At 36.8% G+C, this 18,276-nt stretch overlaps 1 protein-coding gene across 1 annotated transcript; it reads right to left on the bottom strand.

Moving 5' to 3' along the window:
* Window positions 1-9,243: 9,243 nt before the first annotated feature.
* LOC129279343 (5-hydroxytryptamine receptor 1F-like) lies at window positions 9,244-10,374 on the bottom strand. The gene has a single exon (XM_054915433.2). The coding sequence runs from the start codon at window positions 10,372-10,374 to the stop codon at window positions 9,244-9,246; it is 1,131 nt and encodes a 376-aa protein (XP_054771408.2).
* Window positions 10,375-18,276: the final 7,902 nt, after the last annotated feature.

Below are 18,276 nucleotides of genomic sequence, written 5' to 3' on the forward strand. Positions count from 1 at the left end.
TGGGAGAGAGGATGTAAGTCTGTGTGCCGAGGGGGAATCAAATAGATTCAAATCTCTAGTAGATATAAACGTATTTTCAAATAAATTGTTCGTACTCAATTCAAACAACCTTAGACATTATTTTAATTATTTATCTATTCCCACCCCAGTAGATTAGTACAGTTTTCACAATATTAAGACAGTGGCGGTCACATGTGAGGGTGTGTGTGTATGTGTGTGCGGGAGGTGTGGGTGTGTGCCTGAGGGGAGGGGGCTGAAAAGGGATTACTGCTCACTTTGCTTCTTGTACCTACGCAATGTTAAGAAGTCAGTGGCAGTTCCATGTGTGTGTGCGTGAGGATGTGTGTGAGACGGTGTGGTTTTGTGCGTAAGGGGACGGAAAGGGGGTTACTGCTCCCGTTGCTTCTTGTACCTTCGCCCTACTGTAGGCATTATACCTTATCGCATCGTTTTCCCACTCTGTCCTTCATCTTTTCGTTCTCGCGATCAATTAAAATGTGTGACGATTTATTTTAAAACAAACAAGTTTCATGTAGTATGGGTAGATACTATAAGAAGTATCGAGGTCAAAGCTAATTACATATTTCAATATTCAGTATATCGTTCTCGCGATAACTGAATAGTTTGACGAATCAAATTAAAACGTGGGTCGTGCATTATAATTGGAGTTGCTTATATCTAGTGGTATAATGAGCGAACAAAATTTAGGGGGCTCGATGTGGCGTATCGCGTAAAATTAATAAGAAGTTGCTAGCGAAGCGATAAAAATTTCGATATTTTTATTACAAAAATCCAAGTTTGTGATAGACATAGTACTTTGAAGACAAAATCATATTTTACCCTTATCCCTTTCATTTTCTCTTTTTTTTTCTTGATCGTTTGGTCGCTTTGTCGGCAAGAGCCCCCCCCCCCCCCAAGCCCCCGTATCACTTGGTATACTTCTCACATATTATCAGATATAATGTCACATGGGTGATATCCATTTGGTCTACTGTCAATTTGGTCTAATTGTAAATTATGAAATAAAATTAATCCGTCATATTCATTTAACATTGTAATCAACAGTACATACACAAATACGTACATAAAATCAAATTGGAATTCCTTTACCAATAAACCAAGAGGAATGCGAAGACAGGGCCTTGTAAATTTGATGGTGATATAATAGGCATATGTTTAATAGTTTTGCGAAAATGGGAAACCGTGGTGCTCAATGAACCTTATTTCTGATTGTAATATAATTTACCCGTCATTGTCTGTGTTATGTAAAAAGTGAATTACAATAAGTTACTATAGGCAAAAGACCGTTTATAAAGTTTAACATTATCAATGAACCTTGTTGACAAGGTTTATTTGTGTTATGCCACAAGAAAGTAAACTTAAAGAGAGAATATTCTCTGGATGTTGTATAAAAAAACACGCATTCATAATTTCTTAATGGGTCTATATTGAAGTAGCAGTATTATGATTGTTGCCCTTAAAAAGTAGATTAAGCACTTGACCAGCGAATTGATCATGTGCACAATCGCTGACAAAGAGCCGATTGGTTTGCATATCGCTGCTGTCTAGAATTTTGAATAAACTTAAATGAGGAAATGTTTTTCAAAGGCCATAATCATTTTGTAAGATACATGCAAGCAAGCTACGGATTGGCAAAGTATGAAGTTGCATTTTGGGACTTTCTCAGTCACGTGTTTGTCAAGTCATAAGGCGTGTGGATATTGTTCATTAGAAATTATTTCTATGGATTGGCAAAGTATGAAGTTGCATTTTGGGACTTTCTTAGTCACGTGTTTATCAAGTCATAAGGCATGAGGATATTGTTCATTAGAAATTATTTATTTGACCTGCATGATTTTGAAGTAGTTTCTTGGGCATAGAGAGAAGGCTTGGATGCCGAAGTAGAATAAGAGTATTCATTGCTTCCTTGTAAACCTTTCTCTCTTGGAGAAGGAGATATGTTTATCAAACATGATATATGATCAGAAATCAAGATTCCTTGGATTTGACGATTGAAGATTTGGAAATTTCGTATTGAGTAAAAATGCAAATTAAAACATCTTATCATTTTCGTTTGAGGCTTATCTGTTTAAGTTATTTTGGTAGATAAGTAGACATTGTGTTTGCGTTTATATGTTGTGAGGTGGATGGGTCTGGGTGTGTGTGCGCGTTTGATGGTGAGTGTGTATGTATAGTACATTGTTTGATTCTTTGTTACATCATAATGTAGTGATATTCATGCAAGAAATTGGCACAGATTGTGCTGCGCTCAACCCAGTTAAGGTAAATTGGTACCTGGCATGAATTTATTCCTCGAAATGCTTGTGCGCTGTAAAAAGCCAAGGTAGTAATATCTATATTTGGTCTTTGAAAGCACCTAGATATAATGGTACATGCAATGCGCTATAGAAGAACTGAACATTATTATCATCATCACTATTATTATTATTATCATTAATTTATGTTTATATGTGCGCTTTATGAAATATTTTCCCTAATTATCGCATGACCCTTCCGAAACGAACAACTTCAGACCCCACAAGCACCCCTACTGTACACAAGCACTCTCTCACAATCCAATTGAGCAGTCCCAGCTCGTACATCGAATCTTTATATTCCTGATAATAGAAAAATACCATCAATTATTCATCACAGTGATGAGTCTTTCCTGCTTAGATTCTTTATTGTAAAGTAGTTAAGAATTTTATATCAATTCAGCTTATCTTTCCAAAACCACACAAAACACATCGTCTTCCTCTACAACTTTCAACATCTCTCTTTCTCTCTCCTAGTCATTTTCTCTTTTTCTCTCCCTCCATCTACTTCACTCCCTCCACCACTCTACCCCCTGCAATCGCTCATCACCCCTCCCCTTCTCTCTCCCCGACACGTGCACTTTTCAGACCTTACACTTCCTTGACTGTAACAGTTGTTCCCTCCATTTGATAACCAAACCTCATATAGTGAAAGAAAAAAGGCAGTTTGTACCGTCATTGTGTATGTGCGCTACTAAAATGATAAAAATTCTGACCACGAATTTGTTAATCAAATATGAACGAGTGAAGTTCGCTGCAGAATGAAAAGATAGAATGAGGTCTATTGGAAATGTACTCCATATAAACTATCATAAGGATGTTGCCTGTGCCTGTGGACATTCGATTGAGGAAAAGCAGATATAGAGATGATAAAGAATAGAATGCCCATTTACCCCGCGGGGTAGAACCTTATAAAAAAATAATGTACCGCTTATGAATCCTTCATAATATAATTTTGTTATCATCACCCTTTCCAATCGTAGATGCCGAGGAATTAGCTAAAATGTATGCCCGAATTCGATAAGTCTGGGTTTTTTTAAATTCTTATCATATGATATAGGAATTTGGAATATTTTCCCTGTTGCATGAATTTCATCTCATTTTTTTTTTTTACTTTTCCAGCTTTAATAATTAAAAATACTAGAAACCCCTTTGGAATTCTTAAATGAAGCGACTTCAATTATTCCAAAGCAGAATCTGCCAGAGGGACATGAAGTTGTGGGACTCGCCCAGAATATTTGACAAGTATCTTAAAATGACGACGTTGGTCCTAATTAAATGATCTCGTTGCGCGCCTGCACGTGTCCAGGCGTTCATAAAAAAAAAATAACTGGAAAAGAAATAAAATGAAAAGTTGTTTCATATCTACGCTAGATAATGCACGCAAATTATGTAAAGGTGTTGTGGTTCATTGGACCATTAAACCATAAGGTCCGGGGTTCGAATCTCACGGCCACACTCGCGTCCCATGGCAAGGATTTCTTTTTTCATCCAAGTGTAGTGATGCGAAGCCGGTAGGAAGAAATTACTTGAAAGACCGAGCGCCAAATCAGGGTAGATGTGCTAAAGCCTGGGTAATAGTCAGCGCTTAGAAACACTGTACTTAGCGCTATGGAAATATTTACATACTAATATTTGTGAAAGAGAAATACTTTTTTGTACTAACTTTGCTTTAAATTTGTGTGCCTATTTGATATCAATGTCCTGTTCTTCCAGTGACGAAACATTTTTTGATTACCTCCGGGTGATTCAACAAACCCATTCCCGATTCCATTTGATGTCTTTAATTATCATTATTTGAATTATTATCATTATTGTTATTACCTTAATAACTACTATAACTATTTCAATTATTTTTATAATTGGGAATCGGAAGACGACATTACAGATTTATACCGTGCCATGACCTCTTTGATACTCTCCCCCTTTCTTATTTCGTTCTTTCTTATATCCTTCTCACTCAAAATAGAAAAATCATAGATTTGCTCATATCTCTGTCCTCACATGTTGCTCCGGTCTTAACTTGGTTACAAGTACTTTTTAAAAATAATGTTAACTTTCTTCAAAGAAGTCCCAGAGGACACCCCAAAAATTACATCGGAAATTGGATCTTTACACAAATGCTTTAAACGTAGGTAAACTTCTTAATTCCTCAATAGACAACACGCGAGTAAAATGTATGCTGATAACCAACAAAGTTTTAATTAAATATGGGTGTAACACAACATGGAAACAACTTATGTTGACAACGTCAACCGATCTTGTCTAGCATACCTCTCAATATGATTATATGTCAAGTGCATTTCATAAGAATTCATTGAATGGTTTGTAATAATGCAATATATTTTAAACTACGATGTGCACTGACTTTTGAAGTTACTGTTTTTAACATTTTGTGACGATAAAATTTGCACCTATTTCTATACATACATTTTTACAATGAAATAAGCATGATTAATATTTATTTAAAGTAGGCTGAAGACATACAAAATAGCAATTGCTTTCAGGAAAGCACAAGCTGGTAAAAGGTTGTGCCATGAAAATAATGACACGCATTCAATCGAAAATTCAGATTATGAGTAAATAATCTGTTGGTAGCACTGCAATCTTAACCTATTAGAGAAAAATAGGTTTTAAAACAAATAATGGTCATCAAGAACAAATCTTTGTCCATCATAAAGGGCAGGAAATTCTGGTTCCGCCCCTGAGTGGGTGTAAGAGCAGTCCCCTGCTTGTGGTTCTGTTTACGCGACCATTATGTCAGTTAGTATAGCAAAAAAATATAATATCGAACGTAATTTTGATGTCATTTCCTCCATACATTATTAATCTCTATCAAATATTCATTGCCGGTGGGACATATCATAACCAATAAGCTTTTTAATCTCAATATTTATGGGCTTGTTTTTCTTTTTTAATTGCACGAGTCAACCCGTCAAAGCCAAAAGATTCTCTATCAATTTGTAAAAAAAAACGATAGTGCCTTAGTGAGTAGTGGGTATTAAAGGCGATGAGTCACAATATGGAGTTCCTGTGGTCAAACCGATCATTGCTCTTGTGTTCAGACTTATTTAAGCCATCATTACCAATTTCTTCCTGAACTAAATAAAAAATGCTGATAAAAAGTACAAAATATCTTAAATTTCTTATACTGCTTTCACATACTGCTTTTACGGTCGCTGGGTACGGTCACTGCAGTATGTGAAAGCAATATAAGAAATGTAAGATATTTTATTTACTTTTTATCAGCATTTTTTATTTAGTTCCGATCGGACGTGCTTTCACACCGCCATCAAAATCTGGTCAGGCCCAGAGCGATCAGTCGCTGTAAGTTTGCGCGCATCATGATCTGCGCATAATTATTTTACGCTATGGACATTGTTTGGTCTATGGGGAGAGAGGACGGAGATTGATTCTGAATCATTACATGTTAAATGTAAGGGGGATCCAACCCAAATAAAAACTTGTTTATATAAGAAGAAGAAAAATAAGACAAGTTGATAAGTGAAAGTTTGAATAATATTGAACAAACAACAAGAAAGTTATGATTTTTTTAAAGTTGTAAATATTGGTAATCACTATAACTATGGAGACTTCAAATTGGCCGGATATGGGATGTCCTAGTAATGTATTAAAGGCAAGGACTATTCTTCTCAAGGAGCTTCCTGCTCTTCTATATGTAATCCAATAAATATTATGGCTAAAATGTCATTTTCCGAAATTTTTTATTTCGAATTATATTTTTCTTTCACGAGGACATAAACCAATATACTACCTGGATTATATTTAGATTACTGCCCCAGGGGAATGGGTACTTAAGAGAAAACCACAAATCCCTGATAATAAAATACATGGCCTATGGGAAAGTCGTCCTTGCCCCTTGTCATAACTTACTTACCCATTGCCAATTTGAAATCTACATACTATTTACTAGTGATATCAATTTTAAAGCAGCTATAACTTTTTTATTGCTTGTCCGATTTCTTTCAAACTTTCGCCATTCTGTTTGATTTATTTTTATCCTTCCCAACACAATATTTTATGGCCAATGCTGGATTCCCCTTTAAATGTAATTCGCTTCTGGTTGAGAATTTTAAAAGGACATGAGAACAAATCCAAGTGTGCTATTCAAATCTATGTTTAGGTTGCATAAAGATGAGCTTACAGATTTTAACTCTTCTTGGCAAAAATTAATTGAAAATACTTTAAATTAATCTGGCCTATCAAATTTCTGGCTTGATCGATGTAATGGTTTGAGTGTAAGGATTGTTATGAATATGGTCAAGTGGAGGTTTAAATATATTTTTTGTCAGGACTGGAATGCAGCTGTGTGATGGAATCGTATTTGCAAAAAATACAGGTTATTTAAAAGTAACCATGAATATAAAAATTATTTACAGTGCTTAAATAAGAAAAAAAACCGCTATAACACTTTCTAAATTCATGCATTACCTGTTACAAAGACCGTTTAGATGTTAACATCCCTCATTCTGAAATGCAGTGTACGCTTTGCCTTTCTTCACAGACATAGGAGACAAATATCCTTAATTGTTTGTTTGTCCTTTTTTCATAAAGAGAGAGGTATATTGGTAACACAGATTATACGCCTTGCAGTGAAGTTCCCAAGAGTATTGGTCATGGAAAAGCTTTTGAATACTAAAAAAGCGGGCGTCCTTAAAAAAGCTAAATTTGCTCACCTCATTATGTTAGAATTTTGTCACAAACCAACGAAAGAAGAATGTATTCTTAATTCATGTAGTACTTCTACTTATACATGTTCTAGTTCAGTTCGTACCCGAATTTGTAGGTTAGTGAAACGACCAGTCTGTTTTCTTGTGTAAAAAAGATTGTATATACAATACCCTCGATCCTTTTTTTACTCATTAATATGCAAATGCCGTCCACAAATGCCATATATTTGTATCCCAGTTCATCGTGACTTAACCAGAATAGCCTCGTGGTTAAGTCACGACCCGGCAAGCATTAGATGGCAGGTTCTAATCCCACTGGTTCCAATTTTCTCTGACTTGTGATTTTTCATAACAGATCGAGCATGCGATCTTAAACACGTAGGAGTTATTGCCGAAAAATTCGTTTACAAATTTTAATTTCCTCATATTAAAGCCTCTTTATTTACAGTAGATTGTATAATGTTATACAAATTATTATATTGGAAGTTATACAATGTACGCATACATTTGTTTGTAATTTGTTATATGTTGTTTATATGCTGTACTCTCATACCCCGATAGGGGGTCGAAAGAGTGAATAAAATCTTAACTTGTTTTATGAAATATCACTAACGTCACAAAATATGAATAGGGCATTTCGATCGGTCGATGAGTACGATGCGCCTTCACATCAAGCTTGCATCGGTCGCGATAGGTAGCTGAAGTACCTCTCCGACCGTACTCAGCGACCGATCGTTTTGACCAAAACGTTCGTTCGCTGAGTAGGATGAAATGCTTTCACATCATGATTTCATCGGTCGCTGGGTACGGTCGCAGATACCGCCCCCATTGATCGTACCTTGGTGTGAAAGCAGCATTAGTCAACGAGGCTAGTGTTGACTGCGGACGTCGAAATAGCGTTATAAAATTATTCGGAGAATCGACGTATTTTGGAGACGTTTTGCCCATATTCTCCACCTGTATCATTCTTCTCTTTTTATTTATCAATAGTTTTACTGACCCTAGTAGTATTACATACAAATACTTCTGTGGCCTTCCCAACCACTAAAACCAATTAACATTATTCGTATCATACAAGAATATCGTACGGTTTTTATTCAGTGGTTGTGCTGAGATCGTCCAGGGGCTTTGTAACCTCCGTATAGATATCCTTACTCCGCAGGTCAACCCAAAATCAATGCACGATTAGCACCCCCTGTCACGATCGTATAGCAAATTATGCAATGTCTAAGCATAATGGTTAACATGCTTGATGGACCGATGTACGGAGTATGTGCGTCTATTATACTGTACCTTCCATATCGTGCATTTCCAGGACATGTTACGATCTGACAAACGACCTCTGCACGAAAATCCTACGATCTCTGTACGATACTGTAAGATTTATTCATAGAGTCTGGGAAACTGCAATGTGATTTCAGGGTTCATATACGATATCCGATACTACGGCCTACAAATAATGCCAGAAACTGAAAAAGGCACGGATAAATAATGTGTACGCGTACTTAAATCGCAAATTTGTAGATTAAGCAAACTTATGACGACTGCAATCAAATGTGACTTATAGCACACACGTATTTAAGTAGGGCTACGATGTCAGAGCAGACCTCTACTAACGTTTTGTCTCAATCATGACTATCGTAGTTAACACGTGCCTGCAAAATTATTCATACGTCAATACGATTACACCCATGTCACATAAATGATTTAAGACGGATTACTGACATTATGCAATAAATTAAAAACATGACAAAAGCCTAATAGTAAAAGCTATCGCCTACCTGAACCAGATCACGTCTGTACACGAACCCTATTGGAATTAGAAAATTCAGTAGTGAACAGGTTAACACAATTTGTGTTACAGTGAACATTATAATGTGGTATATGATAAGGCTTACTAGGACTACCGAATAATGCCACCAAAAATGGTGCAATTATCTATGTGAAGACGATGATCAATTAAACAAACATGATTTACATTTTGATAATACTAATAATTTTTGTTTGCCATGCTGTATCCCTCATGCCCCAACTCCAATACACAATAGAGTCTATCGGGGCTACCATTGTGCCTTTATTTACAACAAAGAAGGTTATGGTGTCAGGCAATATCCAAATCTAGCTAAAATTAGGAATAAGTAACAGCACTGAGCTGAAAATAAGTATGAACTAAATAACATGTTGGTAAAACAATGGTGCGCAATACGCCTGTCGAATAAACCAGGTCATGCAGTGCATTAATGGCAGTAAAATGGTTGAATCATGGATTTAAACTCTCTCTGGTAGATCTTAAGTCTCAGTGCGTAAATGAACGGATTAATACAGGTATTCAGAATGCCCATGACCACTGTAAGACGATAGAATGTGGATTTGAAGTCCAAAAAGCCCCCGAGGTTGAACTGCAAAAAAGCCCACTGATTGGGGCTCCAGCAAATGAGGAATATGATGTAAACAGAAAAGAGGACCTTGGTTGTGTTGCGTCTCTGTATCCTACCGACTGCATTATCCTGGATTGGATTTCTCTGATCGAGACGTCTGTTGGGTTCTCTGGAAGAAGTACTGCTCCCAGGTCGGATGGTACTGGCTGCCATTTCTCCAGGAACATGTAAGGTTTTCACAGCTGGACGCGAGGCCACCACCTCCCTGTTGACCGATACTTCTTCCGGCGCACTTGAACCTGGGATGGGAGGTGTGTTCTGGATCTCACGCGTACGCTCAATGGCGATCTTATTTAGCTCCCGAAACTTCAAGATGATGGAGAAGAAAGAGAAAGTCATTACACAGATGGGCATGAAGTACTCCCAGAAAAACAGGGCTACGAGGATCTGACTGTATTTGGGATAGTAATAGCACTCACCTTCCTGAGAAACCCCGTACTGGGTGGACACCGTTACTATCTGAAGAACTGGGGCTAGACACCACGCAAGCGTAATCAAGATAACCATTGCACGTTGTTTGAAATGGGAAAGGTACCAGATAGGATGTACGACAGCTATGTAACGTTCAATGGATATGGCTGTAAGATTAAATGTTGATATAGCAAAGCCCCCAAAGACAATACTCAGAGACCCCCAGAACTTACAGAATATTTCCCCGCTAACTCTGTTCATATTCTTGGGAGATACGCCTGCGATTTGTGTCGAGACGGCTGTCACGAGAAAGAACGAAACGAAGGCATCAACAACTGCTTGGTTGACTATCAGCCAGTTGGTCTGGTTACGGACAGAACGGCGGCCTAGAACAAGAACACACGTCAGGTTACCAAAGATTCCAAAACACCCTATGATGATCTCGCATATCTGAACAAAGTTAGTAGATAACTCATCTTTGATGACACTCTCTGGGGAAACTGTTTGATTCAACGCCATCGCTTACTTAATGTAATCAACCACCTCTTTTTGGTTAGGTGATGTAAGTAATGGACAAAAATTTGTCGCCACGAAGACAATTCTAAATAAATTAGAAAAATGTAATTTGTTTAACTCGCAATCGAAAAGGCTGTAGATTGCAACATCAATGGACGAATAGCAGCTATTTGGCTACCAAATAGAAATGTAGAACGGTGATAGTTTATTCGATGGAAGTTAACGAGTGAAGGGAGTACCGGAAACAACCGCGTCAAGACTTGACTGAGAGATTTACAATTAATGCCAAGAAATTTTAATACAGGTGATACAGCAGTAGAAATGGTATAGAATAATGGACTACTATCATTAGTCAACTGCACATGTGCATGCGACCTTCCCACTGCTAAATGTTTTTTTTCTTGTTATTGTTTCTGTGTAAGTATATACTTTATGAAAGTATCATATATTGTTATTACATGTATGTCGGATCTGCTGCAGAGTTGGGAGGCACCATAATAATTTGTATAATTGCCCGTTATCGTTGCTGCTTTATTCGGCTCATTTGAGTATCGGCTTATTGCATGATGTATAGCTAATACTGAGCTTGTCGGAATAACACTTTATTCGTTTATTCGTGCATATTCGTGGAAATTCACCGTATATTCGTAGGCCTGATAATTATTCTTTAATCTTTGTACTAGAGAATCCATAACATATATACATGACATAGCAACTTTGTAAGGTAACCTATATTGAGAAATTACAAACATTAAAGTTGGAATGAAGAAAGTAGAATATAAGGTAACAGTCAAAAGAACAATTAATCGTCATTTTTAACGGCTCGAATAAATTCAACATAACGATGAGATATAAACACAGAGGTGGATGTTGGAGACGTGGAAAGAGAGTAAGCACCCCTCCCCCTAAAAAAAATACACGAGAGGAAAATAGAGACATTTCCAGAATATATGCTTATGATGGCAATCAAAGTCCCACTAAAGAGGCAGACTGTTCACTTCCCTAGATCAATTTCTTCTTTGTTGGTAACGATAAGGATTAAAACTTCTCGAACTAGTGATTTTTTTAATAATCAATCTTTTGCGGCAAAACGATCTTTGTCATTTTTGCTTCGTAATTTGAAATAATTATAGTCAATCAACTTCATTCATAAGTATAAATGTTTTGTTTGGAAATCAAATATAATAAAAACAACATGAAAATCATAACAATGGATACGTCCGGCATCGAAGCCTGGGAAGCATTCCCATTCTTCCTCTTGTTTCATGCTTTTTCATTACAACTGTAAGTTGTAATTAAGGAAATGAGACACCATGATAATGATTCTGTTAACGAAAACCAAATCTTTGATATAAGCAGTGAAAAATAATTACGCCTACCACCTTTTCACACGTGAATCTTGAATCCGAATTCGAATTCCCGAGCGCAGGCGGTATGTGTCCTTTGTGTCTTGTCAATTAAAGCGCTGCATCCATACGATGAGTGCATGACAGTTGTATTATCTACGGAAGTGCTTGAAACGACACCTAAGCTCCACCCCCAAAAGATTTTTTTGAGGTCATGGTCATGCCTTTCACAAGTAAAATTCGTACCGCAAACTTAACTGGCCGCCCTTTCACACGGTAAAAAAAAATCGTAATTTGAATGATGATTCCAGTGAAAAATAAGGCTAATGACGAATATTTAGCACGTGTGAAACCAAACTAGAAAATGATTAGAATCACGAACTCGAATCACAGTCACGATTACAATAGCAATCAACATTACAATGATGATTCAAGATTCACGTGTGAAAAGGCCCTGGAATTCACCTCCGGAGTAGAATTTGAATTCATGAGTGTGATTAGCGTTCGTGATTCTAGTTTGGTTTCACAAGTGCTAGAAAATTGTCATTTGCCTTATTTTTCCCCGCCACCAACGCCTCCTGAAGTCAGAAACATTTCATATCGATTCTATGCCCAGGGCATGGACCTAAAACTTGGTCATCAAAATGCTTATTAGCTATTCCATTTTTCTGTTAGCCCTTATCGTACTAGAGTCACCCATTTGCAGTACGAAGTTCGGCATTCTTGGCGTGTTAAGAGTTAAGAAGGTTTACAGGCACCTATGGGGGTATTATGCTAAACAAATTCAACGTATATCTCTCGATTAAATCCCTCATCGATCTCAGCATCTGCCCTAGATGACAAAAGGCAGCAAACGAGATATAAATCGAATTTCAGATTTGGATAATTTCATAACTTACAAACTCTGTTCATAAAGGTAAACCTTCGATGCGAGAATAAATACAGGTGAAACATGAATTGCCGTTTTTCAGCGTTTATTGCCGCTCGGGGATTTTCCTAAATAAAACGACATTTACAATTTGTTTACAAGGACACAAATCAAGCAGATTTTAAGGGGAAAACCGGGTCACGTGACCTCCCAGAAGGAATAGATCCAAACGGGATTCCAGGCCAGACATTTCCTGGGGTGCGTATTATCAAAAGTTGTGCAATATAATTAACAAAAGCTTGGTTGGAAGTTAGGGGACCCACTAAGAACACTGCTTGTAGAGCGTAGATCCTTGTGATCATAATAATCAACCAACTAACCAATGAACCATAGCAAACTCATCCAACCAACCAAACCAAGTTAATTTTAAATTTATATCATACATCATAACCAAGCTCAAATACAAATCAAATATACATCATATTCACAAAACAAATGTCAATACGTATCCATTGTAATTACAAGTCAACTACAGGCAAATTCTTAAAAAATTGTACAATAGTATTAACAGCTTGGCTGGAAATGAGTGGATCTACTTATAGAACTTATAGAACTGCTTGTATAGCGAGGGTCCCTATGGTTATAATAACCAAACAACCGTAACAAGCCCATCTATCCAACCAATGCAAAAACATCAACTATCCAAAAACAAGTTTGTTTTCAATGTCCATTCATGTACATCATAACTAAATACAAATATAAATCAAATTCATATGCATAAACAAATCCAAATACATATCAATTATAATTACATTTTTTTTTTAATGTACAATTGTATTCACTAAATCTTTTATGGAACTGAGGGGATCCACTAAAAGCACTGCTTGTAGAGCATGGATCCCTCTGATAATAACCTACCACTATCACTATCATTATTATTATGTACCTCATTTTAGGAAGCATAAGCAAATACCCTCCGACCCTAACAATATAACCAACCAATCACAACAACCATTATTAAAATTAACGCCTTGCATCCCCGCCGAGCTGAGAATGAACATGTGTTTCCACATCTGTCGCGTATTGCGCGCGCCCCTGAATCCTTCCAATGCATTTAATTGGCTCTTTTTAGCGTAGAGGCTGTGCCCACGTTGTAGTTACCTAGTTGTCACCAAGGGCGCTGCGTGACAGCGCCACCCATGCCTTGGCCAGCCAATCACAGATCTGTTGCGGGGAGCGTGTCCGTGGATAAATCCCGCGGAAACACAGTGGCCGTATATGGCTTGCCAATAATAGGTTTCTTATAAATCTGTCTTCTCTTGCAAACGGGCTTATTCGCTTATTCGATTAATCGTTATTCTACGAGTCATCATGCAATAGTAAGAATATTTACCCATTTCATGTGTAAGACAACCACTGCTTCTATAGTGCTGTTTTAACATGTACAAAGGAGACATAATCACACACATGTATACAAAACTAATTTGGTTTTATGTAATAAGATAAGAAAAAAGAAACATGACATCATCAGTCTACCTATTGCATATTAATGACGGCGTGAATATAACTGTCTTAACGAATTGCTTATTTTTAACATTCAATAAAACTTCATTATTTTTTATCAGATTTTGATGAAAATGTCAAAATTTTGCCGAGAGATTTCTGCTCTATAAAATTTGGATAAAATAATTTCTTGCCCAGATTTTTGGCTCAACCCTCTTTGTACGAAATGACAACTGGCAAAGTAAGACAGTAGCTCCATAATGAAGTACTTATGGACCACCCCCCTCCTCATCTGCCCCGTTGATATAAATGAATATTCGCGTTTCTTGCATGGATTTATTCCATTCCATTTGATAAATAGCAGGATTAGTGTTTGTTATACATGTATATTTGACATTAACGACGATAGCATCTATTTTAAAAACTTTGACAGGTATTGAATGTGGGCATTTGAAATCGATTAGAGCCTCCCTTTAAAAGGCTTTTCAGAGTTAATGGTTTACCATTAAATATCCCACTTTCATTCCCCTTCTTTGAGGCCTTTGTTTATTGGTCATGACCACCCCGGCAAAATCTTGATATGAATAAATAAAGGAAGCAAAATCAAACAGGTATAAACGCAAAAATGTCTATAAAACTTTATGTAAAACTGAAGAAAAAAATTTGTGACATCTTAGAGTTTCGCTTATTTATACAAAGAATGAATAGATAAATGATAAATAGTGGGATTAGTGTTCGATTTTTGACAACCATAATAGCATATATTTTTCTAATATCTATTTTTGACAGATATTGAATGTTGGCTTCAGATATGGATTAGAGCCTCCCTTTAAAAGGCTTTTCAGAGTTAATGGTTTACCATTAAATATACCACTTTTATTCCCCTTCTTTGAGGTCTTGCTTTGTTTAACGGTCATGACCATCCCGGCAAAATCTTGATTTGAATAAATAAAGGAAGCAAAATCAAACAAGGGTAAAATCGTATTTAAGATTTAAAATTTATCTTAACGTTTCTCTTACTTATATTTACTTGGTTCATTTCATCGATGTAAATGTAAATTGTGACTATATTTTTTTCGGGTGTGGTTCTGTTATGAAGGAAATGAAGTTCATAGTTATTTCATTATGGATTAACAAAAAATCATTTTCAAATCGCCTTCTTGCCTTCTGAACAAAAAGGGTTAAACTCCCAAAAGAAGAAGGATTCTTTACTCTCCCTAAACACTGGACTTCTACTCTCTGCTCACACCCACTGTAAGTGACGTCAAGAATTACTGGAAGTTGTATTGAATTTACAGTTAGCTTACGAACGTTTCACGCAGTATACATTTTTAAAAGAGTGAAATACTCAGTAACAGGTAAAGTTTCTCTTATTCTAATTTTATTAATTTTACTCACTCCCTCCAAGGAGTGAACATCTCACTAGATTTATACATTTAGAAAAAGAGTAAATTTCTGTTTCCAATGTTTCTACGAATGGGATGTTCTCGCGTAGTCGTGTATTATTTATTTCCTCATTCTTGCTTGGACGTCATTTTATTCCAGATTATAGGCAGAAGCGGATCTAGAGGGGGGGTTGGGGGTTGCAACCCCCCCCCCCAAAAAAAAAAATCCGGGGACCATTTTTTTTAATCTTATCTTTTTTTTTAAACTTGTAATTTTATTTTATTCTATTTCTATGTATTTATTTCATTTATTATTATTATTAGTATTATTATTATTATTATTATTATTTCTTTTTGGGGGAGGGGGGGGGGTTGGGCGAACAAATGTCACAGAGTCCCTTGCCCCCCCCCCTTTCAAAAATTTTCCCTACTGTGGGAGGGGGGACACCCCCCTCCCACACCCTCCCCCTCGCTCGCTCCGCTCGCTTGGACTCGGTCGCTACGCTCCCTCGCATACCACCCCAACCCCCCCCTTTATAAAAAGCTGGATCCGCCCCTGATAGGCCCCTACAGATATTGATTGAGGGGGTGTGTAATAAAATCATTCTTTGCCATTTGGACTGCCGGATTTATATTTTTCCAAGGTGCGCTGAGGGGAAATGTGATCACGAGGGAAAATATGAATCATTCAGGCGGTCCAAAGAACTTTTTTTTACACACCCCTTCAGTCAATATCTGTTATAATAGATATAAGTTAGACCTAGCCTTGATTGATGAAGATAGATCTAGGCCTTGGTCTACAATGCATACTGTACTGTAGAGTGAATGTTCAGTGACAGTGACTGATGTCTGGAACTGGTATAGGCCTAGATCTAGATCTAAGTAACGTTAGTCTAACGTTAAGTAGATCTACATGCAGTGAATGACCCTTTTCCAATCAAAATCAAGTTTGTTTAGATCTAGATCTAGACCGAGAATGCTTCATTGCATGTTGAGCCATGATCAGGTGCAGATTCAAATCTAACTTGGGGATCTACTTCAGACTAACGTTAGGTCGCGGCTGTACTGTTGGTGGTGGTCCTGATCTTTCTGTTTTCGAAGCAGGTCCAGGACCAAATATAATGTTTTGTTAGCACTCACTTTAACTTTAATTAAGTTAGGCCTAGATCTACGTCGTCGTTAACAAGATTTAGATTTAAGTAAGATCTAACGTTAGTTTAACACGTTAAAAAGTTAAACCTTACTTGTAGATATAGGGCCTGGCCTAGGCCTAAATCTAGGTCTACTCACCCAATTTCATCGTCCAAAAGCTGATCTAATTCTTCATTGCTCATCAGACATGACCACACGTTAAAGTTAGATCTAGACAAAAAATCAATGAAACTAAGTGTTGAAGCGTCACTCTTCAGTTGGGCAATTCTGCAAGAGTGATTAAATGTCGTTACTAACATTTTGTGATAATTTGTGTCAGTTTCCTGCTCTTCTTTACCTGGCCTATCCTATTTCCATTCTACAATGATTATGTAGATAAATTCCTCATTTTAATTCGTTTATTCCATTCTTTTTACATATCATAATTATGCAACCATACGTGACCAACTATAATGGATCTGTATGACATAAGAAAAGAAAAAAAGTCATATAAAAAAAAAATGTTTGCTTGAGTTGTATTCGACATGTTTGGGCGAAACGAACAGAAATTGACAATATTCACAGACAAATGTCTGATTCAATCAAACGCCATAAGTAAATAAGCATAAATAGATTTAATGGACGATAGATTTTAACAAATAAAACAACATACATTGAAAGTGAAAACTTTAATCAGGGATTTACAAGAAGCATGTGAAAATCTGGCCACTGATTTACAAACAAGCAGAATAAAAAAGAAATGTTCAATAATTACACATAATAAAGGTTTTAATTTCATCATCTTTTTACTACAAATATGAAACGGGTCGTGTGGGCCAGTGCTTATAGAGCATTGTACTCACAATCGCAAGGTTGTGAGTTCAAATCCCCACTCTGCCATTGTCCAGTTGTCCCCACTTTGATAAAAAGACCCGAGAGTAATATTTGTCGTCTATATCGTCAGCCCTTATGACTGATTAACTTAGACGTAATTTTTTTTTCTCGGTAATTGATTGTATACCAGCTTGGCGTTTACCAGCAAAAAAGCAGTCCTGTCAATTTTCTACGGGAGTTACCATAAAAAAAGGAGAAGAAAGAAACAGTGTCCTTATTGCATGTCAAATTGCACCTATATGGCACGATCTACTGTTGAATAATAATTCATGTTAAGTCGATGTAAGACATCCGATGCATTTCAGTAAAAGATCTGACCTAGTATGACTGCCACAAAAGTACCTGCTATTACTCACAAATAATCCGTGGAAGGAGCTTTACACAGTTCTCATTTCCTAGACTATAGGAATCTTAAGTACCATTAGCCTCTTTTTTTCAAGATCATATATAAATAAAGCAAAAATTTGCTTTGCTATTATGCAGTTAACAACCATCGTCTTGATATAGAATAAAGATAGATCCCTCGTCTCTGCTTATACCCATCCATAACGAGAGAGGGCACCAGACTAGTTGCATTGCTGTATGGCATCAGCAACATATACAATTTAGCGCGTTGAGTCCATTTATTTATTTTTATTTCTTTAATTTCTTTAATAATTTTTTTGCAATAACCAAGGAAGTTCAGGTGGTGCACAAGATGTGCGGATAGCTTGCTAATTACTGTGGAGAGTGTCATGCCTGTTGGAGACCATGTACTCCCCAGCTGATGGGGGGGGGG

This window comes from Lytechinus pictus, chromosome 16 (genome assembly GCF_037042905.1).
Source record: "Lytechinus pictus isolate F3 Inbred chromosome 16, Lp3.0, whole genome shotgun sequence".
Classification (NCBI taxonomy): domain Eukaryota; kingdom Metazoa; phylum Echinodermata; class Echinoidea; order Temnopleuroida; family Toxopneustidae; genus Lytechinus; species Lytechinus pictus.